This window comes from Hemicordylus capensis, chromosome 7 (assembly GCF_027244095.1).
Source record: "Hemicordylus capensis ecotype Gifberg chromosome 7, rHemCap1.1.pri, whole genome shotgun sequence".
Taxonomy (NCBI): domain Eukaryota; kingdom Metazoa; phylum Chordata; class Lepidosauria; order Squamata; family Cordylidae; genus Hemicordylus; species Hemicordylus capensis.
In genome coordinates this window covers 38094643-38120182 of record NC_069663.1, presented here as the reverse complement: position 1 = coordinate 38120182, position 25540 = coordinate 38094643, and the positions used below count along the sequence as shown (strand labels likewise).

Genomic DNA, 25540 nt, shown 5'->3' with positions numbered 1-25540 from the left:
CCCGCCACACTTGGCAGCAATGAATACTCCCACCCTTAAGTACCCGTTCTGCTCAAAACCCGGCGCCCTCCCCACATACATTCCACTGCCCTGTCAGTGCCCCCACTCCGGCCCTGGGAACACGCCCTGTTCTCCTACGCAGGCTGGGTGTTTTCCCACTCCTGCCAGCAGTAATGTCAACAAGCCTATAGTAAACTATTTCCCTGGAGGGCTCCTCGAACGGTGCTCCTCATGCCTGTCCTTGCCCATTTGTCCCCCCTCACCCTACCCACCCACCCACCACCACCAAATGTCTGCCCGTGGACATTTCTGTGACCTGGTTTTCGTGGGAAGCCCCTAGGAAAGGTGGGATGCATGACACTCCTCTCCTTCCCACCCACCCACCCCCCGCCACAGCACAACTGCAGAAGCCAACGTTCTCTAGGGATCATGGAGAGTTTGCCAAATCTTTGTACTCCTTGTGGCTTGGCTCACTGCCTGCTGGAGCTTTGCAGCAGGAAGTTCTTGGGAGGATAAAGGAGCACATTGTAGGGCTGACTTCAGGCTTTGGAAACGTCCTTTCTTTAGACTTCTGGCGGCAGACTTGGCCTGTCAATTGTGTAGAGGAGACATCAGTCCAGAGGAGATGCTCATATTGGCTCTTGGGCACTTAGGAACAAGAGGGAGCTGCCTTCTACGGAGTCAGCCATTGGTCCATCTAGCTCAGTAGCCAGGGGAAACAAATCCCCAAGGTTTAACGTAAGAACGTAAGACAAGCCCTGCGGGATCAGGCCCAAGGCCTATCTAGTCCAGCATCCTGTTTCACACAGAGGCCCACCAGATGCCTTTGGGAAGCCCACAAGCAGGAGGTGAGGGTGATGTGGATGGGGCTCGTTCCTGGGACCGCTTCTTAGTCAATCAAACAGACTCAGTGGGGATCATTTTAGAGGCTTTATTGCTACTGCAGTTTAGCAATAGGTAATCAATAGGCTAACGCTCTCAACCGATTACAGTTTGGTTACAGGTGCATCTTACATTTATACAGATAATCTAATGATGCTGACACCCTAGACATAGTATACGTGACAATAAAATGGTGGTCTAAGTATCTAGTACGCATGCTAATGATTCATTGTTCATCGAGTGATTACTCCTTATTTGGTTAAATCCTGTTTCCTTACAATGGGAAGCTTGGCTGTCTCAGCATGTTTCATAGATACATTTTAGCTGGAGAGAGATCATGACGCCAATCATGAGAGGCCGTGATGTCCCTGAGCTGGGCTGGGGTTACTTTAAGTTAAGATGAGGTTTTCTAAGTAAAATGGAGTTTCTTTGGTTTTCTAAACACATCAAGGGCAGGCAGGGAATCTTTCCCATGGGGCTTATACAGCCCTTTAACTCACATCTCCTCCAGAATGGAGGGGGTGCGTTCACATATTGGCCAGATGTACCCCAAAGTCCCTGTGAGTTATCGGGGAGCAGTTCACACACAATTCAGGTTTCTCACTGCGCGTTAAAAGTGTAGCCTGCTTTCTATCCGGGGTTTAAAAAAACCCCACTGTTTGCATCAGTTTTGGGGGACAGCTTCAAGTTCGTAGCAAAGCCTCCGCGTAAAACCTGAGGTGTGTAAAAGTCCCTGGAGATGCCAAGGATTCAACATTCTCCATGCAAAGCCTAAACCTATCCACCCCCGGCCCAGTAACTGGCCCTCTCCGCTCCCAGCACAGGACCTCCAGTGACTGTTGCTGGTGTCCCTCTTATGTTTCTTTTTAGATTGTGAGCCCTTTGGGGACAGGGAGCCATCTTGTTTATTTGTTATTCCTCTATGTAAACCGCCATTTGAGCCATTTTTGGAAGGGCGGTATAGAAATCGAATGAATAAATAAATAAATAAATAAATAAATAAATAAATAAATAAAAGCCTATGTTCTGCCACTGAGCAATGGATCCTGGGGGCAGGGATCAGATATGGGGAAGGAGGCAGCATGGCTCTTGATGACAGAAGAGGGGGAAGGAAGGAGGCAGCCGAGGTTCCTGGGCATAGCAGGAGGAAGGTGCTGCAAGGCCCAGGAGGTGGAGGGGGGTCAGAACCCTATTGCTATCACCTTTCATATGTCAGGGTCACATGGGGATCCATTGTGCATGCGCTTTGTCTATTTAAAGTATGCACATCCTGCCCCTTCAGTGTAGCCCTGCTCTGGGCAGGTGGCAGAAATGGTAGAAAACGTCAGTAAGATAAAGCATCATAAAACAATATTACATGTTTAAAATAATTGCCATAACTAAAAGTAAGTAACATAACCAACAGGGCCCAGTTAAAACCAGATTCTAAAGTTGAAAAGTTTAAAAAGTTTTTTGTTTTGTTTTTTAAATGGGTACAGTTGATAAAAGACTGTAAAAGACCGCCTAGAGATTTCGATGTTAAGTGGTATATAAATTCAATCAGTCAGTCAATCAATCAATCAATAAAACACTTTAAAGCCTTTCTAAAAAGACGGGTTTTCGGACGCTTTTTAAAAACCCTGAGGGAGGGAGCATGGTGATGCTCTTCTGGGAGGGTGTTCCAAAGCTGAGAGGCCACAACCAAAAAGACCCTGTCTCTAGTCCCTCCCAACCAAAACCCAGTCAGCACTGAGGCTGGAAGCAGGGCCTGAGATGCTGAACGAAGGGCCCCTGGCAAACGCAGTCCAACAGCTACCCCAGCCCCAATTTGTGTAAGGCCTGAAAGTTCAAAACCAGCACTTTGCATTAAGCCTGGAAGCAGATTGGTCACCAGTCTGTTACAATATGGATAAAAAGTGCACACTATCACATAAGGAGCTCTACGTGCCAATCCCACAGTTGATGGTGGCTCAGTTCATGGGTGGGCCTTCTCTGCTATTGTCCCCACACTATGGAACTCCCTTCCACTGGACGTATGCTTGGGTTCCCCTGCCTTGTTAAACCGACACTCTAGACTGGCTCTTTCAGCAGGCTGTTGAAAATGGAGGGGCTATTATTTTAGCCTCAACTGGTTTATTGCTCAGTCCTGTTACTGCTGCTCTCCCCTTGAATGATCGTTCGAGCATGCTAACTTGGCAAAGAGACACCTTTTAACGTGGTGATTCTCTTTATTTAGCAGGGGGAGAGTAACTGGCCCTATCCACCCCTAGCACAGGACCTCCAGTGACCGTTGCTGGTGTCTCTCTTGTATTTCTTTTTAGATTGTGAGCCCTTTGGGGACAGGGATCCATCTTATTTATTTGTTGTTTTTCTGTGTAAACCGCCCTGAGCCATTTTTGGACAGGCGGTATAGAAATCAGATGAATGAATGAATAAATAAATGGATGCTCAGTTGAACAAGTTTTGATGTTCTCTGGTAATTGGGGACCAGGGGGGGCAGGTTCACATGACCGCCGGCAGGGCAGCGAGCTTCTCGGTAAAGTGTCAGGCTGCGAGAGTGCACGTTATCCCTGAGCATTCCCAAGACTCCCCACCTGACATTCTCCCAAGATTCTCCGCACAACTTCCAGATCTTAGGGACGGAAATCAGGAGAATCTCAGGTGGAGAATCTCAGGAAGTGGACTTGGCTGCCACTCATATCTTACTATCATGCTGATGATCATGCGAACCTGCCCTTTGTCATTTTAATTGAATTTTATAGTTTGTTTTCATTGTACATTGCATCGCTTTTGGAAGCTGCATTGAACCTTTGGGCAGGGCGGGGTACAAATGTTTTAATCAGGTCAATCAATCAGTGTCATTATGTGGTGCATGCCATGGACAGCCGCAGCCAATCACAAGTCCCGACAGCAGGCACACATGGTGGAACGGAGCTGGGCAGCCACAGAGAACGTGACTATGCCTTCTGCATGTATACTCTTGATCTGTCAAAGGCGAGGCAGCCCAGAGAAGAATTCTTGGTAGATGTTCCACATGTCTAAAAAACCTTCCTCTGGAGGCCTGCCAAAGCCCTAGCCTAAACTGGGTGCCTATGGATATAACCCAGCCAAAGCCTAGCACGTGTAAACGGAGTGGACTCAAGATGTGTGGGTAGCTAGTGAAGAAAACCGGAACAGTGCCCTCTCCATGGTGATAAAAATATTACTTGTAAACACAATGATGCTGTGAACAAAAGCTGGGAAGGAGGATTGTCCAGTCAGGATTTCAGACCCATACACCCTCCTGATAACTGGTTGTGTGTTGGCCAAAATTGAGGTTGGAGGAGGGGGAAGTGGTCATGGGCTAGCTCCATCTGGGTAGGACAGCAGGGGGCATGCTTCTCCTCCAGCCTGGATAAAATGCTGGGTGAACAATGCCTTGGCCACACTCCGAATGCAGCTGACACACAGACACTTCCCTGCCCCATTTTTGCTGGCACACGACTGGTTCTCAGGAGCAAGCATGGGTCTGAAATCCTAGCTGGACACTCTTCCTACATAGCTGTTGATTTGGGGAAGCAGCCCAACAATTGGTCATTTCCTTCCCTTTTATTGTACTTCAGTATTTGCCCCTGGATCAGCCCCCCCCCCCCCCGCAACTCACCCTCTCTTACTGCAGGCCTAGCCCTACTTTTGAGTCCAGCAGGATAGCCTGAAGCATTATTATCCTTCTCAGATTCATGTAAGGCCCATTGATTAAGCCCTTTCTTAATTTTGCTGGATCATGGCTTATGATGTGAATACATGGATGCTCCAATCAACCTTTCCAGGCTGTAGGGAAGTGTGGGGTTTTTAAAGCCTCAGCACACATTTCTAACACCATCTTACTCGCAAGCTTCACAATCCACATGCTCCCAGAGGAGTCCATGCGCCTTTCTGGCATGATTCAACTCTTTAGCCACACAATGAGCAAGGATCGCCTGCAATTTTCACTGAGCCCCCTGCCAGTCAGCACTTGCAAACCTCCTGTCTCTTTCTGTTACTACTTTTAAGTAGCGATGAAAAGGGACAGGCTCTTCATAGACATTCAAGCACTGGCCAGCAGGTGGAACCGTGAAAATCATGTAAGGTCCTTGCTCAATGAATGGCTAAAGTCAAATCACACTAGGAAGGAGAACAGAAGCCTACACAAGATGGCATTAGAAATTCGTGCCGAAGCTTTAAAAATTCTGCACTTTGCTGCCAGCTGGAAAAGCTCAGTTTCCTGTTGTCTGTATTCTTATAGACACATTCATGGAGGACAGGTCTAATCAATGGCTACTAGTCTGGTGTCTATGGGCCACCTCCAGCCTCAGAGACAAGATGCCCCTAAGGCCGCAATATTCCCAGCTCTCCAAATCCGGGTGCTTGATTTGCATATTATGTAAATTGGCTCAAAAAATAATTTTGCATATGCAAATTAGCAGCAGCGCTTTCCAGTTGATTTTTATTTGCTCTAGATATCTACCAATAGTTGGGGAATATATCTTTGCCTAACCATTTTCCATGACATATTAACAGTAGCAATAGAACAACAAAAAAAGCACAGCTTTTTAATTAAGGCTGCAATTCTGTACACACGTATTTGAGAGAAGATCTGATTGAAACCAGCTTACTTACATCTAAGTAGGCATGCATTGAACGTAAAGCCAAGCAAGTCATTACACATTACAATACACAGCCTGGTAGGCAGGTAGTGATTCACATCAAAAGCAAGCTATTCTCTCAAATGCCCAAAAGAGATCCCCTGCTAACAAACAAGGCAACATTCCTCAGGGGATTAATGTACTTGTAAAAGTGAAACCCTCCCAGCTAGCATCCTATGCTCTTCCTCTCTTAATCCAAGCCCAGCAGTTGAGCAAAATAGTGACTGCACGTTTTGCTCCATAACTCTGCTTCTGTAAGTGCTAGAGCTTAGTTTTGTGTGTGTGTTTGTGTGTGTTTGTGTTTTTAATGAAAACTGAACTCCGAGCAAATCCAGGTGGGCTAAGCAATCCGGGTGAGATGCTTGAAATCCAGGTGAAACCCGGAATTCCGGGGGCGTGGCAACTATAGATGCCTCCGAATCCCAGTTGCAGGGGAACAACAGCAGGAGAGAGGGCATGCCTTCATCTCTTGCCTGTGGGCTTCCCAGAGACATCAGGTGGGCCATTATGGGAAACAGGATGCTGGACTATCTAGGCCTTGGGCCTGATCCAGCTGGGCTGTTCTTATGTTCTTATAAGGCAGGAAATAGGGCTGCTAGACATATCCAAAATGTAAAAATGCACATTCACTACATGTTACAAATACATGGGTTTTCCTACATTTATCGCCAAAGTGACCTGCAGGAGAAACCATAGATTCTGAAAAATAAGAGTGACTCACAATTGGAATGCCTGGGAGAGTTTGAAGGCTGCCTGTCGGCCCAGAAGGGGCTCACTCTATCGCTTAGCATCTCTATGGCAAGAAGATGCTTGGCTTTGGAACTGTGTGTGGAAAACCAGTTTTAGACTAAAAATGCCAACAAGGATTGTGCTAATGTGCGACTCTGGTAGGATTGTGCTAATGTGTGACTCTCATCTAGATCTATCTCTGTGGGAGGAACATTGAGGAAATCTGCATTTCTCAAAAAAACAGCAGTGCGCGGGTCATCAGTGTCCTGCACATACCTACTTTGGCTGGAGAAAACTAGTCAATTCCATATATTAGCCCCCCCCACCAGTCAAAGCAGATCCAGGGGGCTATGCTCATTTGTGAAGTTCTGCTTCCACCTACTGGACAAAACCGAACATGACACCCTAAAATCCAAGAAGATCAGTGCTTCTACCTTTAAGGGAGAAAGCATAGCTCAGCAGAAGAGCATCTTTTCCCCAGGTTCAATCCGTAGTATTTCCAGGTAGGGCTGGGAAACACCCATCTGAAACCTTGGAGAAGCTGCTGCCAGTCAGTGCAGACAATACTGAGCCAGATGCACTGATGGTCTGACTCAGTACAAGGCAGCTGTCTATGTAATGTTGCTGAAGCAGCAGGGGCGTATCTAGGGTAGGGCAGGCAGGGCACGTGCCCCAGGCACCACTTGAAGGGGGGCACCATTTTTCTAAAAAATTTTTTAAAAAAATTAAAATGGCTGCTGAAAACAAAATGGCCACTGTGCATGCTCAAATGGCCTCTATGAGGCCCTAGGCCATGCCAGGCCTCACAGAGGCCATTTGAGCATGCACGGTGGCCATTTTGCTTTCAGCGGCCATTAAAAAAAATTTTTTTTTTAAAAAAATGGCAACTACACATGCTGAAATGGTCCCTGAGAGGCCCTAGAGGCCAGAGGGGGGAGGGGAAACCTTTGCAGGCACGCACACACACACCCCGCGGCCTTTAGGAAGCCCCCTGAAGGGGCTACAGGTAATTTTTTTTTAAAAAATTAATATAATATAAGTCACTGTACACATATTCAGTTGGGCACTATGTACAGAGAATCAGATGGGTGTCAGATGCTTGGACAGGGGGCACAATTTCAGTGCTTGCCCTAGGCACTATTTTCCCTAGATACGCCTCTATGAAGCAGTGCTGTTCCGCGATGAAGTGGAAGCAGAAAAAGACACCATGTGGCTGGATTCTCTGATTCAGTGCTTTTGAACCCTTTAAAAACCCTTGGTGGATAGGCTACAGGAAAGCAAGAGATTCCTATGAATCGGGCGGAAAGAGTCTTCTTACCTCAGTATACTGAAATCTCTTTGCTTGTGTATTAAAGCCTTTCCTTTCTGTATTTGGGATCACACTGGTATGGAATTTGAGGGGAATTGTAGAGTAGTTGCAGCCTAGAAAGAAAAAAACAATTAAAACCAAATACAAATGCCGAGAAACAGGATGTGTACATCCATAGCAGTTCATCCTAATGAAGCCAGGGGGCACCAAAGCCCAGGTTGCTCTTCCCTCTCCCTCCCCACTCAAGAACTGTGCTGCTTGCTGGCTGGCCATTCATCAGATAGAGCTGTGTGATTCATTGCACAGATCTACCTGATGAATGGCTGGCCTGCGGGAAGTGCAGCTCTCCAGCAGGGTGAGAGAGAGACTAGATGTTCAGGTTTGATTTCAACAAGGAACTTCTAATTTAAATCATGGCTAATGAATGTACAGCAGAATTCCTAAATGCCAGTCTGCAGGTATTCCAGTTCCATTTTTTTTTCCTGTTGTGCTTATGGGAAGCAGATGGTGAAGTCATACTCTGCCAGGGCTGCGCAGCTTTGTCTTTGCTGCACATGTTGGACTACAAGCCCCATCATCCCTGACTTTGGGCCACTGTGGCTGGGGATGGCGAGAGCTGTAAAACCAGCTGGAGGGCCCAAGTTGCCCGGTTTGCTATCGTTTCTGTAATTTGATCTTTTAGGAAACGTCCTTGAGGTTTCTTTAACTCAAGTCAGAGCTTGGTCCACAGAAATGAAACGGGGCAGCCCTTGTATGAGGTGAGGTGAGGTGGTTGTCTCCGGTGACAGATTACTGGGGCACTGGCAGAGCAATAAGATATAGGAACATAGGAAGCTGCCATATACTGAGTCAGACCATTGGTCCATCTAGGTCAGTGTTGTCTACACAGACTGGCAGCGGCTTCTCCAAGGCCGCAGGCAGGAATCTCTGTGTGTGTGTGAGCGTGAGCCCTTCTGGTATTGGGCACTAGGCCTGTGCACAGGTGCAAAATTCAGAATTGAGTCCAACCTGATCAGACCCCCCCCCAAATGTTGGTTCGGGGTCCTTTGGTCCCTTGCGAAATTCCGGGTCAGAGTCGGGGTTGAGATTTGGATCCGGTTCGGAGCCGGACAAAAACATTTAAAAACTTTTGAAAGTAACCGCAGATACTCACTGTGGACCCAGAAGAAAACTAACCTAAAACCAGAGAGTCACGGGGAAGTGAGGTAACATCAGAGAGTCTAAAGGGAAGTTATCTCACATCAAAAAAATTGCAAGAGAAGCCCGGAAATTGACTGGCAGCTGCAAATGTGAGTGAGAAATGGGCTAAAAAAACTTGAAAAAAATATATCTAAAGATAAGATATGGACAGGCAGGCAGGTAGGTGGGCAGATAGATGGCAGGAGATGGGTTCTCCCTGCCATCCACAATAGTGGGAGGTGGGGCCTCTCACCGCCATTTGGAGGTCTGGAAAGCTCCAAATTTTTCCAAAGGGGGTGAGAGAAGTCTGATCCAAACTGGGGTCCTTAAGTTTGGGTTTGGACTCTCTCTGAACCCCTCCTAATTTGGTAAAATCAGACACGGTCCAATTTTAGCCATCCGGCTTGTCCAATTTTGCACAAGCCGACTGGGCACCATCTTCTCATTCCTTTTTCTCTGCATACCACTTCAAGAACTTTTTTCTTCACAAGTGTTATACAAATATTCCATAATAGAATAATATAACAACAACAACTAGCTGGGCCAGTGCAAAGCATCTGTGTACCAGTTCTCCAGCTGATTACCCCCCCCCCACCGCCTTCTCCCCCCACCACCTTACAGAATGGCGGCAGAGGCAGCGAAAGCTCTTCCATGAGCCCTCCTGCTGATCCAGCCAGCCCGCCTTCTCCCCCCACCCCTCACCGCCACACACACACCTTAAGCCACCGCCTGCCATCCAGGATGGTGGTGGAGGCAGCAAAAGCTACTTCCATGAGCCCTCCTGCCACCCAAATAAATGACAGACTGGGCTGTTTTCGGCCCATTTGGGGGTTCTCTGCAGCAGGTGGGCTCACAGAAGAAGCTTTCGCTGCCTCTGCCACCATCCCCAACTCGGTTTCCCCTCCCTGCCGCAGGGGCTGGCTGTGCTGTGGGTACTGGCACTGGGCTGGCCGGGCAATGCATAAAGTTCTGTGTGCATGGCAACAGAACACGCCCACCAAGTGCTCTTAGACCAAATGCAAAAATTGCGCAGACTGTCCATCATGCAACTCCATTTGCGCACTGCTTGCATTTGCACAAAGCGCAGTCTTGCACAACTGTGCAAAAATCCCATTGCGACATGCACTGAACTTTGCGCAGTATGTCGGCCACTCTTTCCATAACTGCTGCTTCTGAACAGCATCGGGGCTGCCTTAGATGTCCACAGCAGCCCTGGGGCGTAGCGTTACAGAGCTGTGACACTGCACATCATGTTAGCCACCAAGGTTTCTTCCAGCCCTCAACTCCTCTGCCAGCTGACATCACCAACACATCTTCGTGTGAATTGTTTAGCCTCAGTTCCATACCTTTGATCACATATTCAGATTTTGAGTCAGCGGAGGCCTTCCTTTTGATTCTGTTTGACGTGAAAAACTTGTCAAAACTGGACTCCATGTCACGCAGCTATTTCAGGCCAGAGGAATCATCCCTTTTCCTCAGCCTTCCCATCGTGTTTCTATAACATGAATGGAGACACTGCTTTAGCCAGGGTAGGTAACCTATGGCACGGGTGCTAAAAGTGGCACACAAAACAGTTTTGAGTGGCACTCACACTGACTCTCAGAAGGAGGCTACAACACTGAATTTAGCAGGAGCCAGTTTTTCTGGGCTAGATAATCTCTCCCACAGACACTGGAATTTCTCATCATCTAATATTCAGGGATGGACATTATTAGTGGGAGTTTCTCAGAAATTCTGCTTGTCCAGGAACAAAGCTTAGACTGGACATCACTTTTATTTTATTTTAAAATTGTGAACTCCTGCTAGATACAAGACAGAGACTAGAGACAACTGAAACAACATACTAGTGAATTATACTGAAACACACTAATCTGGTCAGATCTGCATTTGAATTTAGGAACATAGGAGGCTGCCTTAAACCAGGTCAGACGGATCATCAGTCCATCTAGCTCAGTACTGTCTACACTGACTGGCAGCAGCTCTCCAAGGTTTCAGGCAGGAGTCTTCCCAGTCCTACCTGAATCCGAGACCTTCTGCAAGAAAATAGATGCTCTGACACTGACCTCTATACTGACACTGAGCCACACAACTCCATCCCCTAACCTAAGAGGAATGTCTTAGGAGCACTCTGAATAAGTACATTCCCCAACTTTTATTATTTACTGGATTCAGTAAATTATTATTTACTGGTACATTCCTAATCCCTTTTTCACAAAGGGGGTGGGGGGACCAGTTCAGTCCAGACACACTTTTAGTCATGTAAGTCAAAACCCACTTAGGAGGAAGAGCCTTAAGTTTGAAGGGAAAATCCTAAATTAAGAGTGGCTACAGACCCGGGTTGCATGATAGATCCACCGGGCCTTCTCACCGGACCTAAGAGCTATCCATCCTGGAAAAGCAGGGAACCTTCCCCCTCTTGAGTTTCTGTAAGTACTTGAGCACTAGCCTAAAAGGTGTCCCCATTTTCCATTTTCTATCTGGTGTCGCAAATAGGGGTGCTGTGGGGATTCATGTCCCCTCAGCTAAGGAGCTGTCCAACTAAAGTAAAACTCAGTGGGCTGGTTCATACGATGGAGAACTTGGCTACCTCTATGCTTATCCAGAATAACTCACCCAGCACGCTTCCCATTTTTGCTCGTCTGTTAGCAGAAATCCCAGTTAACTCATCCAGAAACAACAATATCTGACTGATAATTTAACTGTGATTCACTTTCAGTAGCGAGCTGCACGGGTCCCACTTTAAGAGGACGCTGCTCCTCCAGGGTAGGCTATCACCAGTTGATCTGTAGTCACCGACCAGACTCAGGCATAGGTTCCGTAGGGCTTGAGACTTCCTGACACTGAGTCTACAAAGGCCAGCTCTAGACACACAGTATGTTTTAAAAATTAACTCTAATGACAATAGCATACAGTAGTGCTATTGGCACATAGAGAAGGATTCTGCAAGTACTCCACCAGAACCTTTTAAAACTAGAGTGAAGCCACTTTTAAGTATATGAGTGTTATGAGAGAGAGAGAGAGAGAGAGAGAGATGCACACAATAAGGAAAAAGGGTGCCTTCCACAGAAAACCAACAAAATAAATACAAGGAAAACCTTTTTTAAAAGCTCTTTGACATAGAGAAGCATTAAAATCATGGCTCAAGGTAAAACACAATTTGTAAAAACATTCATAACATAAAGTACATAAAACCATACTGTAAAAAATGGTTGGGAGTAAACAAAATCCTGGAGTCTTTCATTGAATACCAAGAGCGGCAGAAACTTATTTTGCTACTCCTACTATGCTGATAAATAATACATGGACCCCTCCCAGAAGTTCTGCCTCGAAAAAAGACTCCTTTCGCAGCGGTCATTCAGCCAAGCTGGGGAAGAGTGCAGTCTGATGGTATTTAAACCTTCTCACTGGCCTAACAAGTCTATCTAGCTCCTCCTGCAAAGCTTCCGTTTCCCTCAAGTTGCTTTCTCTCAGGCACAGCATGGCTCTGAAGTTCCTCCTTGTGCTTCTTGTTGGCCACTTCAATGCTGAGAGCACAAGAAAATAGGTTTTTGTATGAGCACCACTCAGAAGCTTTCCGGTCAGGTGGCACCTATGGGAAAGCACCCTAGGCAGCCTCCTTGAGAAAAGACAGGGGCCTAAGGGAACAGGCCATGCTTCTGGGTCCCCTTGCATCAATGGAAAGGTGCGACTCTGATGGAGCTGCCGGTCAATCAGCTTGACCCAACATGCAACCCCCATCCCATAACTTCCTTCAATAGACTGGGAAATTGGGAAGGTAAAGAGTGCCGCCGAGCCAGTGTCAACTCCTGAAACCCACGGAGCCCTGTGGTTGTCTTTGGGAGAATACACGAGGGGTTGACCATTGCCTCCTCCCGCACAGTCTGAAATGATGCCTCTCAGCATCTTCCTAAATCGCTGCTGCCTGATACAGGTGTTTCCCATCGTCTGGGAAACATACCAGCGGGGAGTCGAACTGGCAACCTCTGGCTTGCTAGGCAAATCACTTCCCACTGAGCCGTTAGGGGGCACAAAAGAACCATGGCCCAGGCCTAATTATCAAAAGGCCCCCTTTTGCCAATTAAATACTTGCCCAGAATAATTATCAATGTTTTTTAAAGTCTCTAATATAATACAGTGCTGTTGACGGGGGAAGCAGCAGAGAGCCAGGTGAGGCCAGGAGTTCCCTCCCCAGCTCTGTCCAGGTGCACCTCCACTGCTGCACTTGCTTTCTGGAAGAGGTCATGGAGGAGAGAGGGGGCTGACGAGAGTCGGGACTGTGAGCCATCTATCGGGGGCCTCTGCTCCATCAGCCACCCTCTAATCTCTCCGAAAGACCAGGTACATAGCTTGGGAGTGCTCCTGGATCCAAAACTCTCTCTGGTTTCTCAGGTTGAGGCAGTGGCCAGGAGTGCCTTTTATCGGGTTTTTATCAGGTTGAGACAGCAACCAGGTGTGCTTTTTATCAGCTTCAGCTATGTCAGCTACGCCCATTTCTGGAGGCGAATGACCTTCAAACGGTGCTGCCCATGGTGGTAACCTCCAGGCTTGATTACAATAATGCACTCTACCTGGGGCTGCCTTTGTACGTAGTCCGGAAACTACAATTGGTACCGAATGTGGCAGCCAGACTGGTCTCTGGGACAACCTGAAGGGACCGTAAAACACCAATTTTAAAAGGCATTTTAAAACTGGCTGCCAGTATGTTTCTGAACAAAATACAAAGTGCTGGTTATTACCTATAAAGCCCTTCACGGCTTAGGTCCAGGGTATTTAAGAGAGCGCCTTCTCTATCGTGAACCCTGTTGCCTATTAAAATCATCTGGAGAGGTCTGGTTACAGTGGCGACTTGGGACCGGGCCTTCTCTGTGGCTGCCCCGGGGCTTTGGAATACAGCTCCCTGTTGATCTATACTAATATATATTGATCCTAGGGTATGTAGTTAATGCAGAGCTGAGCCATTTGCTCTGCATAGTTGCTCCATTCTGATGAATTAGAAAAAGCAAGAATCCCCCCCCCCCTTTGCATTCCTGAATGTATATCAGTAGGAAGGAATCTGCTTAGTACGCTTTGGTTCTCATGCTCTGTGCCTTGCAGAACTTGTAACTTGCAACATCATATGTATTCTCTATGCCTTGCTTTCTTCTGGCCTACTGGTCAGGAGAGGTGATGATGCTGCTATCTAAACTGCCTCCTGGAGGCTGCATAAACACCCCTTTTAAGTATTGTAAGCCTGTTGGCCTAAGATGGAGTTGTACGCCCGACAACCTGGCTGGCTTGTTGTGAATGATGATGTATTCTTTTATATATCAATTCATGTATAAATGCTTTGGACAGACTCCATCTTGGAGTCTCACCTTTGAGAACTATCCCCTTGACGGTTGCTTGCTTACTCTGCAGAGATAATAAAGCTACTTTGAACTTAGAAGTCTCCTCTTGGTATGTGCGAGAATTGGCGATCGGCTGCCAAGTAGAAATAACCCATTGTCAGTTATCAAAGGCGCACTTATGTCCTCAGGCTTTTAAATGAAATTAATTTTAAACTGTTCAGTTTGTGTTTGTCTTATGAGATTGTTTTAACTTTTCATTCTGTGAAATTGTCTGAACTGATTTTAGCCTGTTTTGTATTTGTTGTATCTTAAATTGCGTACACTGCCTAGAGATGCACGTATCAGGCGGTATATAAATATGATACATAAATAAATAATGACGCTCCTGGTTAGCCACTCTAGTTGTGAGGGGATGGGTGAGGGAAAGCCATGAAATGCTGCCCTGAACTCCTTGGAGGAAGAGCAAGGTGGAAATGTTATAAAGTGTAGTAAAGGGTAGTGGTTAGAGTGCTGGACTAGGACCGAGGAGACCCGAGTTCAAATCCCCATTCAGCCATGAAACTAGCTGGGTGACTCTGGGCCAGTCACTTCTTCTCTCTCAGCCTAACCTACTTCACAGGGTTGTTGTGAAAGAGAAACTTAAGTATGTAGTACACCGCTCTGGGCTCATTGGAGGAAGAGCGGGATATAAATGTAATATATACATACATACATACATACATACATAAAAATACGTATGCCCCAGCTGCTCTGAAGACCAGTCGGGCAGCATGGGTCATGTCCAGCTGCCTGACCCCCACAAATCTCCCAGGTCAAATTTCCTCCCTGCTCTCAGCCAAAAGGGAGCTATTGTTTTGCATGATAGACCACCAGTATGATAGACCACCCAGCAGAACAGGCTGGAATACAATTATTAGTATTTTACATGGTCGCACCCTAAAACGCCCTTCCGTTAGATCAAAGACAATCCAAGATGGTAGGACAGCCGCTCTCGAAAATGCATGATCCGCACACGGATTGGCTCCTTTTGCAAGATGCAGCAGAGCATGCTGGGATATGTCCCCTTACCTTGCCCTTTCCTGGCTCTCAGGGGCGGCAGCAGCCTCAGAAGAGAATCCCTAGGAAGTTTACAAGCTGTTGCCTAAGCGACCAAGAAAGAAAACACCCGCCAGTCATGTTGCCTGTCACTTCTGCTGGCTCAAACATAACCCAATCACAGAGAGGCTCTCTGATGTGGCCTTTTCTTCCAGAGGTGGAATGGAAACCAGACTTGAGCCAATGGCTGCGTAGCAAGCTCAGCTGTGCTTAAGGTAGCTTCTTGGTGACCTTATAAAAAGGCTGGAGTTTGCAAGTGTCTTTGTAATGTGAAATGCTGCCTTTGAATTGTTATGAGCTTCATGTGTAAAGCAAAAAATGCTTTATACTTGCCTGTGGCAAGCCAAGAAGGTTGGCAACTTCTGTTTGCAAAAATGCTGGCACCACCGAATTTCCTTTCAGAGACTTTTAAAAAATGTGTTTTTAAAGAAGTGTAGTTTTTTCAGAGAGGAAAGGCACTTTGCATGTTCTCAGAGCCAGCCCAAAGTGCCTCTGAACACTCACAGAGTGTGTGAAAACATTAGAACAAACACTATAGCTAAGTCAAATGGGAATTACAGTAAAAAATACAGCCACACGTAGGGCCTTAGCAGTGTGAGTATGTGTGTGCTATGGAGTACCATACATGGATGCACACTAGCAACAAAAAGGGAAGTGTTTCTGGCTTTGCATTTTGGCAACCAGCTAAGAGGATATGTGATTTTCAGAGTCTAAAATATGTGTATAGAATGAGTACACAACTCAAATGCCATGGTGTACCAGAACCAACCATGACTCGATGTGCAGGAGGGGATGGTCAGTTTTCTTTCAGCACATTATTAAAGTTGTGCCATTGAGTCGGTGTTTTTATTTATTTGTGTTGTCGGTGTTGACTCCTGGCAACCACAGAGCCCTGTGGTTGCCTTTGGTAGAAAACAGGAGGGTGTTACCATTGCCTCTTCTTGCACAGTATGAGATGATGCCTTTCAGCATCTTCCTATATCGCTGCTGCCCGATAGAGGTGTTTCCAGCGAGGATTCAAACTGACAACCTCTGGCTTGCTAGTCAAGTCATTTCCCCGCTGCGCCATTAGGTGGCATGTAGCACATTATTATATTAAAGTTAATTATTAAAAATATTAATGAAAGTAATTCTTAGATACTTGTGGGTCTTTTCCCTCGCCTAGGGACCTGCAATTTTAACCAAGGATAGTGGCCAGAAAATAGGGATGTACACGGAACCGCGGAGGCGCAGTTCGGTGCCAAGGATGGTCTCGCTTTAAGGGCAGGGGGTTGTACTTACCCCTCCCGCCGCTTTCCCCCCTCCGGCGCTCCGTTTTTCTGCAAAGTTTTGGGGGCAGCAACGTTCCTCCCTGCCGCCCCTGCAGATGGTACCTTTTTAATTAGATGGTATTCAGATGGTACCTTTTAAATTATATCTGTAAAGGAGCCTGTTGTTGACTAGGTAAAGTAATTTTGTGTAGATTCGACTTAGAGGAAAGTTCAAGACATTAAATATATGTCATAAAGGTTTTCATTAATATACTCTGAAAGGGAAGTAAAAACAGTTTTAAATTTGTCTGAGTTAAACTTCAAACATTATTCATTTTATTGAATAATTCCCATACATAGTAAATTTGAATCATAGTGAATTTGAATCTGTGAAAGATCTTCTCCTTCTCTTGGGCATATTATTTTTTGAATTATTGATCTAGTTATTGAATGTTAAAAATCTGTTGCAAAAATAACAGTTGAAATATGATCATTATATTTAGAATATCTTCTTAAAAATACAAAAATAAAGATTTAAACCTTTCACCTAACATATTCCAGTTTAATAAATTAGTGCATTCCGCTAATTTAAATCATTGGCAGGATTGTGTATGCAAAATTTGATATAATACAGGGAAGTATGACTTTATTCTGCCCACACAAATCTGCAAGGTAGAGCTATATATGTGTATATTCATTTCATTCATTCATTCATTCATTCAATTTCTATACCGCCCTTCCACAAATGGCTCAGGGCGGTTTACACGGAGAAATAATAAACAAATAAATAAGATAAACAAAATGGATCCCTGTCCCCAAAGGGCTCACAATCTAAAAAGAAACATAAGAGAGCCACCAGCAACAGTCACTGGAAGTGACTGTTATGTGTAACCAGACCAGCTACCTCCTCTGGAATCTGCCACTGATTGATTAAGTGCCATCAAGTCAGTGTTGACTTAGCGATCACATAGATAGATTCTCTCCAGGACGATCTGTCTTCAACTTGGCCTTTAAGGTCTCTCAGTGGTGCATCCATTGCTGTTGTAATCGAGTCCATCCACCTTGCTGCTGGTCATCCTCTTCTTCTCTTTCCTTCAACTCTCCCCAGCATTATAGACTTCTCAAGGGAGCTGGGTCTTCACATAATGTGTCCCAAGTATGATAGTCTGAGCCTGGTCATTTGTGCCTCGAGTGAAAGTTCTGGACTGATTTGTTCTATGCGCCATTTGTTTGTTTTCCCGGCTGTCCATGGTAACCTCAAAAGTCTTCTCCAGCACCAAAGTTCAAGAGCGTCAATGCTTTTTCTATCTTGCTTCCTCAAAGTCCAGCTTTCCCATCCATAGAGTGTCACGGGAAAAACCATGGTCCAAACGATTCTAATCTTTGTAGGTGTAGACACGTCACAGCATCTAAATATCCTTTCCAAGGCCTTCATTGCAACCTTACCAAGTGCTAGTCTTTGGCGTATTTCTTGACTGCAAGATCCTTTACTGTTGACAGTCGATCCTAAAAGGCAGGACCTAAAATCTGCAATAATACACACATTATTAGGACTAATTCACAATGGCAGCCACTAGAGGCCACCCCACAAAACAAGGAAGCTCTCTACGTTCTTGCTCCAGTCCTGTTTGACCCTTGAGCATCTTCGCACGCTTCAAGCAAGCTTTACCGGTTGCAACAAATAATTCAGATGCAACCTACAACAAAAACATCTGCCTCCCGGAGGCTAGCCAATCGCCTGCACGAGCGAGATTCCGGGCAGGTGAGTGGCAGCTTCCGGATCAAATCGCAAGCTTGTTTTGGAGGAAAGCGAAGCCCGGGGTTAGAAGCTCGACAGCTGCTGGAGAAGGAATCAAAAGGGGATTTTTGCATTTCAGTCTTGCTTTGCTTCTGGGCTACGAAGGAAACCGGTCTTGGTGGCGTGTTTTCGTAGGGAAGGAAAGCAGGTGAGGGCTTGAGCAAGGAGGAGGGGAAGAAATGAACATGCTTGAAAGAGCCGGTCTGGTTTCCTGGGCGTTTGTGAGCTTGTTTTAACCTATTTCAAGTCCTCTGGGTGCCCTTTGACTGCAGCCACACTGAGCAGAATCTTTAATATTTTGTCCTTGGTAGGTTATGGAGTTCTGATCAAAGGAAAAGTTAAACGTGGGTTCACAGCAACCAGGAAGTCAGGTGGCAGAGCTTGTTTTTGTATGCGGTTTGGTTTTGCAAAGCTGGCAATCCCCACCCCCTGTCTCATTCCACCCTTTGGGGAGCTTGATCGTGAAAAAACGTTCGTATAAAAGTGAATTCCAGGGGGGCAGTTGTTCTGGGCCGCTGTTGCTGCAAAAATAATGAAAGCTGTGAAACCCAAAAGACTATAGTGGTTAGAGTGCTGGACTAGGACCGGGGAGACCTGAGTTCAAATCCCCTTTCTGCCATCAGACTTGCTGGGTGACTCTGGGCCAGTCACTTCTCTCTCAGCCTAACCTACTTCACAGGGTTGTTGTGAAAGAGAAACTCAAGTATGTCGTACACTGCTCTGGGCCCCTTGGAGGAAGAGTGGGATATAAATGTAAAAATAAATAAACAAATAAACAAAATACAATAAAAATATGCAGGCAGCTGCTTTGTGGGGGCTAGCCCAGGGGTTCCAAATCTTGGGTTCCAACTGCTGTGGCTGGGGATGATGGGAATTGTAGTCCAACAACATCTGGAGGCCCAAGGTTGGGAACCCCTTGGGCTAGAGCCTATCTTGTTCCATGCACAAGTCCCCTGAGTGTGTAGGAATGTTATGCCCTTAGTGCGGAGCGATGGGGAACCACCTCTGCTAACCGGGCAGAGGCACTTTCAGCGGGGCGACTCTCTTTATATTTACCCGAATTGAAGGCAGGTCTGAATTTAAGATGACCCCTTTAACAAGTAGAGGTAAAACCCAGGCTATGCTTGCATTTACTCAAAAGGAACAGGACTCTGAACTTAAAATGACCTCCCTGGTTTCTAATGTTAAACTTGGGGGGAAACCTAGTCTTGGGTGCAGGTAAATACAGTAGACTGGGGGAGAGAAAGTGTCAGTCCTAACCAGAGATGTAAGTTTTGGGTGGTATAAAAATATGTTTAATAATAAATAACCCAGCATCCCTGCTGGTGTCTTCCTTGTGTTTCTTTTTAGACTGGGATCCGTTTGGGGAGAAGTAACCATTTTCTTCTTGGTTTCTCTTTTCTCTCCCCCCCCCACCCCCTGTAAATTGCTTTTAAAACTTTTTTTGTTATTGCAAATCAGTATAATAATAAATTGTTATGATGAAATAAGGGTGAAAGGACAAGCTGTGTGAGAGTTTGATGCAAATAACTTGCTTGCTTTAGAACAGAACAGCAGCCCTGCTGGATCAGGCCCAAGACTTATCTAGTCCAGCATCCTGTCTCACACAGTGGCCCACCTGATGCCTCTGAGAAACTGTTGGGGGGGGGATCAAAGATGGAGACTCGAACCAAAGTCTCCAAAGTCTTTCTTAATGAAAGGCAGGGTATAAATTCAACAATAAAAACAAATAAATAAAGTTTGCAGCCTAGGCCTCACTCCTTTACTGTCTGGTATTTGCTAAGATGCCGCAGGTGCTGTTTTTGAACAATGTATGATGGCCTTACTGTAGTGCAAGTTCAAGCATGCATAGTACCTCTGAAGAAATGTATCTTGCTAGTTAACTGTGATAAGTCAATGCTGGTCTGAAGATGTACAATGTACGGGTACTCATTTTATTTATTTATTTATTTATAACACATTTTTAATATCCCGCTGTTCCTTCAAGGAGCCCAGAGCAGTGTATTACATACTTAAGTTTCTCTTCACAACAACCCTGTGAAGTAGGTTAGGCTGAGACAGAAGTGACTGGCAAGTCTCATGGCTGAATGGGGATTTGAACTCGGGTCTCCCCGGTCCTAGTCCAGCACTCTAACCACTACACCACGCTGGCAAATACATTTGGGCAAAATGTATTTTGAGCATCACTGATAAGGCATTAGTATATAATCTGTAACCACCATCTTGTGGGGTCTCTTCTCATTGAAGGGATTGGAGAGGGCCCGGTATACCATGATCAATAAAGCTTTGAATCTGACGGAATGGTGTGGCCCCTGCCTATAAAGAACTAAGGCAAAAGAGGAGAATTTCTCCAACAAAGCCCACAGGCAGGAGGTGAGAGCATGCCCTCTCACTTGTTGTTGCTCCCCTGCAACAGAGGCATCTTGCCTAGAGAGGGAGAAAAAATTATCTCAGTCCACTCTCTTTACCCCATGCATAATTTTATACCCTCCATCATGTCTCCCATAATGAAAGGGGTTCTGTGCCTATTTGGAGGAAACAAAATAAGTAAAATTATAGTGGGGTGTTGGTGGCCTGTGGCAACTTTGGAACTGTGGGTTTATAAAGAACCTGCAAGTTCTGTACCAGATCCCCTACATTCCTAAAGGATTAACTAGATGACCGTGAGAGGTGATTACAGGCGTTTGTGTGAACTTAGATCAACGACTAAAACAATTGTTTGCTTACAGATATCAGTGGCGCTGTAGAATTCACCGCTAGGGCTGGGCAGGCACGGAACTGTGCAGCCTTGGTATTTCCAGCAGGGCACTACCCGTTGGAGGAGGGGTACGATAGAGATCTAGCCTTTTCCAGCACGTTCCCTGAATTCTTGTTCACGTCTCTTACTTGACCTGTGAAATTTGTAAGTTTCTTCTGCTTACCAAGGTACAAGTTTAAAGTATGTAAGCAGCATTCTGCCTCGGGCCTTGACGCATCCCAGGCACCAGGGAGCCATGGCACCTAGATTAGGCTATTTGGAGGTAGAGTTATTTAATGAAATCTTTATTTGGCCCAGGCAACCCTGTTCCTGTTCTAAGTATGTTACTTGTAAATGGGATCAAGAGAAGCCCATTTACTCTCCCTTTCACAGTGTTTGACACTAAATCTGATCACTTTGTCAGTGTAGGTAGCCTGGCTCCTAAATCTTGGGTCTGGCTTCTAGACCCAAAGAAAGTTTGCCAAGGCCTGCACTGACTTGCTCGGAAGGACACGGACTGTTTCCACCTTCCAGTATTCCAGCCAATGAGTGTAAAGGCACTGGGATGATTGATAAGCACCTGGCTTTAAAAAAAGAATCAGATTTAACTGGCATAGGCAAGGCTACGTCCATGACCTCTTGCTATTGGAAAACCTGAGGGGTATACATGTGGGTCAAATGGGCCGTAACCCAGAACTTGGCTTTAAAAAAGCCAAACTGGCAACCCACTGCATTGTACGGAACTGGCTCCCTTTGAGCCGATGATGGGGCGGGGGTGGCTTTAAGGACGGGGAAGGGTGCACTCCCCCCCCCCGCTTCCCCCTCTGACGTTCTGTGTATAAATAGATCAGCAGGGCGGCAGCATACCTCCTTGCTGCCCTGTTGCCTCCCTGACCAGAAGTGCTGTGTATGGGCAGGCACATGCGCATTGCATGCATGCACAACGTGTGCATGCGCACGTAGCATTTCCGGTCAGGGAAGCAACGGGGTGGCAAGGAGGTGTAACGCTGCAGCCCTGCCGGACTATTTATACACAGAACGCCAAAGGGGGGAGCACGGCAGGGGAGTAAGTGCCCCCTCCCCCATCCTTAAAACCACCCCTCCCCCCCCCCGTTGGGACGTGGGGGTTCCGAACCTGTTCGGTGTTCTAAGAATAGAACGCCGAACAGGTTCATGCCCATCCCTCCCCAACATTTCTGGCTGCAGTCCTACCCTGTTTTGTGGGCCACTAGCAACAGACTAAGATGGCACTTAGAAAACCTATCAGGCAAGTGGTACCACCGTCTCTGTACATGAGAGGCAGCCAGAATGTTCGTCTTGGACCAGGTTGACCCAGGTTCGAGATCCCACTGAAGCAGCGAAGTCTCCTGAGAGTCTTGCCAAGAGCACCCTAGAAGGAAGGGCCGTAGCCAGTAGCGGCTTGTCCTAATTTATTTATTTAACATATTTTTATACCGCCCAACATTTACGTCTCGGGGGGGGGCGGCAGAGGAGGCAGCTCAGGTGGCTCCTTTCCCACCCTGCCAGAAAACTGCGCTGCCTCAGGCAGGCTGGCCACTCGTCAGGTAGAGCTGCGCAGTGACAAATGCAGACAGCACATTTCTTGGGTGGGGCGGGGGAGAGAAGAGCCACCCAAGCTGCTGCCAGGAAGCAGGGGCAGCTGTGCCTCCTTTAGTGCCTCCTGGTTGATTAGGAGGAGCCGCTATTGACCATAGCCCAGTGGAAGAGCATCTGCTTTTAGGGATCTGCACGGACTGGTTTGTGCATTCCCGGGAGGCCGGGGAGGGGCCTTTAAGGGGCAGGGTGGGTGCCCTTACCTGCCACGTTGCTTCGCCCCCACCCACCCTCGGTATAAGGCTGCTTCCTATGTCGTCTTCTGGTTGCTCTCCATCTTTGAAATGCCCTCCCCAGCCAGTTCTAAGAGATGCCTTTTTATTACTATAATCCTGTTCAAAGATGGCACTGTACATGTGTGCAGCTGTCCACAAACAAGTACATGTGTTTGTGTGAATGACTATAAACGAACCTGGGCAAGAAATGGATCGCCCTACGTGCATGGAGCATAATGTGTGAATATGCATACATGCCTACAGATCTGCACATGTGAACACACACTGTACACAGATTGTACATGCGCTGAACGTAATGTGTGAATAGGGCTTATCTCTTTGGCACCAGGAAAGTGCTTTTTTATTCTCCAACGGTCTTAACTAAATTTCAGCCTAGCTGATCTGTTTGTTTCTTTTGCTGACTATTGTTTTATCGATTGTTTATTGAATCTTGCTGGTGCTGGTGCTGCTTTACTGTTTTTGCATGTCTTCGTGTTGATCTGTTTGGGTTTTTATTCTGTTTTTGTAAGCCTCTTTGAGGACTGATTTTCAGTGGCAGAGTGGCACATGAATATCTGAAAGAAATAAACAACATTGCATCTAAAGCTTCCCAAACATTTAGATCAGACATGTAGGAGCCAGTGTGGTGTAGTGATTAGAGTGCTGGACTAGGACCGGGGAGACCCGGGTTCAAATCCCCATTCAACCATGAAACTAGCTGGGTGACTCTGGGCCAGTCACATATCTCTCAGCCTAACCTACTTCACAGAGTTGTTGTGAGGAGAAACTTAAGTATGTAGTACACTGCTCTGGGCTCCTTGGAGGAAGAGCGGGATATAAATGTAAAAATAAATAAATAAATATGTTATCTCCATACACCTTGTGACAGCTTTGTAAGGCATGCCAGTATTAATAATAGTAACACCATGTTTCCGACCTGCTGGTGCGCATGAGCAAGAGTGCAGTTACATGTTTGCTTTAAAAAGTGCATGGGCACTTGTGCAGTACTACTTCAATTGTTTCCACATTGCACATAGGAAACTGTCCTATTCAGAGTCAGACCACTGGTCCATCTAGCTCAGTATTATCTATTCCAGGCCTCCTCAACTCCCCCCCCCACCATTTTTGAACTACAACTCCCATAATCCCCAGCCACAGTGGCCAATAGCCAGGGATAATGGGAGTTGTAGGCCACTATCTGCAGGAGTGCCAAAGTTGAGCAGGCCTGGTCTACACTGATTGGCAGTGGTTCTCCAATGTTTCAGACAGGAGTCTTTCCCAGCCCTACCTGAAGATGCTGCCAGGGATTGAACCTGGGACCAGCTGAATGCAAAACAGGTGCCCTTTGACTGAGCTACAGCAACATAGGAAGCTGTAGGCTTGAGCCCGAAACATTTCGGCGGCCATTGAAAAGGCCGCCAAAACGTTTCGGGTGGTGGGGGCGATTCGGCGCCGGCGGGGGTAGGGCTTTAAGGGCGGGGGAGAGTGTACTCACCCCCCCCCGCCGGCGCTCTCGGAATTAGAAGCCCCTCGGGACGGCAGCGCGCGCGCATGACGGGCGCACGCGCAAACGGGACTTCCGGCCGACGGGGGCAACGGGACGGCAGGGAGGAACGCTTCCGTCCCGAGGGGCTTCTAATTCCGAGAGCGCCGGCGGGGGAAATGCGGCGGGGGGGGGTGAGTACACTCTCCCCCGCCCTTAAAGCCCTACCCCCGCCGTGCCGAACAACCTTTCGTGCACATCCCTAGGAAGCTGCCTTATTCCAAGTCAGACCATTGGTCCATCTAGCTCAGTATTGTCCACCCTGACTGGCAGCAGCACCAGAAAAAAAAATGGAAGCGGGGCACAGAAGGGGGAAGTGCATTTATGGGTGGGCAAGCTGCGTTCCATATACTAGATTTCTAAAATGGAGGGCGGCGGGGCAGAGAGGCAAACTATCATATTTACCCAAATAGAAGGTGACTGGATTTAAGGAGATCCTCTTAAAAATACAGGCTATATGCCTGCTAACTGGGCAAAGAGGCATCTTTTACCGTGGTGGTTCTCTTTATTTAGCAGGGGGAGAGTAACTGGCCCTATCCACCCCGCAGCACAGGACCTCCAGTGACTATTGCTGGCATCTATCATGTTTCTTTTTTAGATTGTGAGCCCTTTGGGGACAAGGATCCATCTTATTTGTTTATTATTTCTCTGTGTAAACCACTCTGAGCCATTTTTGGAAGGGCAGTATAGAAATCTAATAAATAATAAGAATATACCTGCATTTGCCCAAAAGAGAGAGGACTCTAAATTTAAGACACACACCCCTCCAATTCGTAACATCAAAGAATTTGGGGAACTCCTAGTCTTGGGTTCTGGTGAACACGGCACTTGGTGCTTCCCACCCTTGGCTGGATCTGCTGTTGGGCAGCAGATTTTCAAGGCTTCATGCAGGAGTCTTTTTCCCAGCATTTCCCTAAAGATGCTACCAGGGATTGAACCTGGGACCTTCTACATTCAAAGCAGATGCTCTTCCACTGAGCTACAGCCCCATCCACGGGAGGCAGCTCTCACAGTTAGTCTTTATTGCGGGCTTTGACCAGTACCAGAACACCTAAAACAATTGTATAATTTAAATGTTACCATATTAATAACATATCTGTACATTGGTTCTAACCATTATTTATTTATTTATTTGTTTATTTATTAACATAACCATAAGTCTCTGGTTGGTTTACAACAAAATAAAAACAAAGTAAAACATGAGTTCAAACAAAAAATG

General features: G+C 46.6%; 2 protein-coding genes and 1 non-coding gene across 9 annotated transcripts in view; 1 reads left to right on the top strand and 2 right to left on the bottom strand.

The window, feature by feature from the left end:
* Window positions 1–15273, bottom strand: part of STPG1 (sperm tail PG-rich repeat containing 1) — a 42271-nt gene extending 26998 nt beyond the window's left edge. The window contains exons 1-3 of one of the 2 annotated variants that reach the window (XM_053266846.1): window positions 15138–15273; window positions 10089–10237; window positions 7573–7676 (exon numbers count right to left, since the gene is read on the bottom strand). In XM_053266846.1, coding sequence (XP_053122821.1) covers window positions 7573–7676; window positions 10089–10176 — 192 coding nt within the window. In that variant the 5' untranslated portion in view covers window positions 10177–10237; window positions 15138–15273. Of the gene's footprint in view, window positions 1–7572; window positions 7677–10088; window positions 10238–15004 lie in introns of both variants that reach the window. The other variant, XM_053266847.1, reaches the window with a different exon arrangement.
* A 2910-nt stretch (window positions 15274–18183) lies between these two features.
* The window catches only part of NIPAL3 (NIPA like domain containing 3), a 35634-nt gene continuing 28277 nt past the window's right edge, over window positions 18184–25540 (top strand). Inside the window, exons 1-2 of one of the 6 annotated variants that reach the window (XM_053268509.1) lie at window positions 18185–18360; window positions 20942–21114. The gene's annotated coding sequence lies outside the window, so the exon portion shown is untranslated. Of the gene's footprint in view, window positions 18361–18385; window positions 18520–20941; window positions 21115–24015; window positions 24117–25540 lie in introns of those variants that run through there. The other 5 variants (XM_053268512.1, XM_053268508.1, XM_053268514.1 and 2 more) reach the window with 5 other exon arrangements.
* Window positions 25239–25310, bottom strand: TRNAS-UGA (transfer RNA serine (anticodon UGA)). The gene has a single exon. It is a non-coding gene; the product is annotated as a tRNA-Ser (tRNA).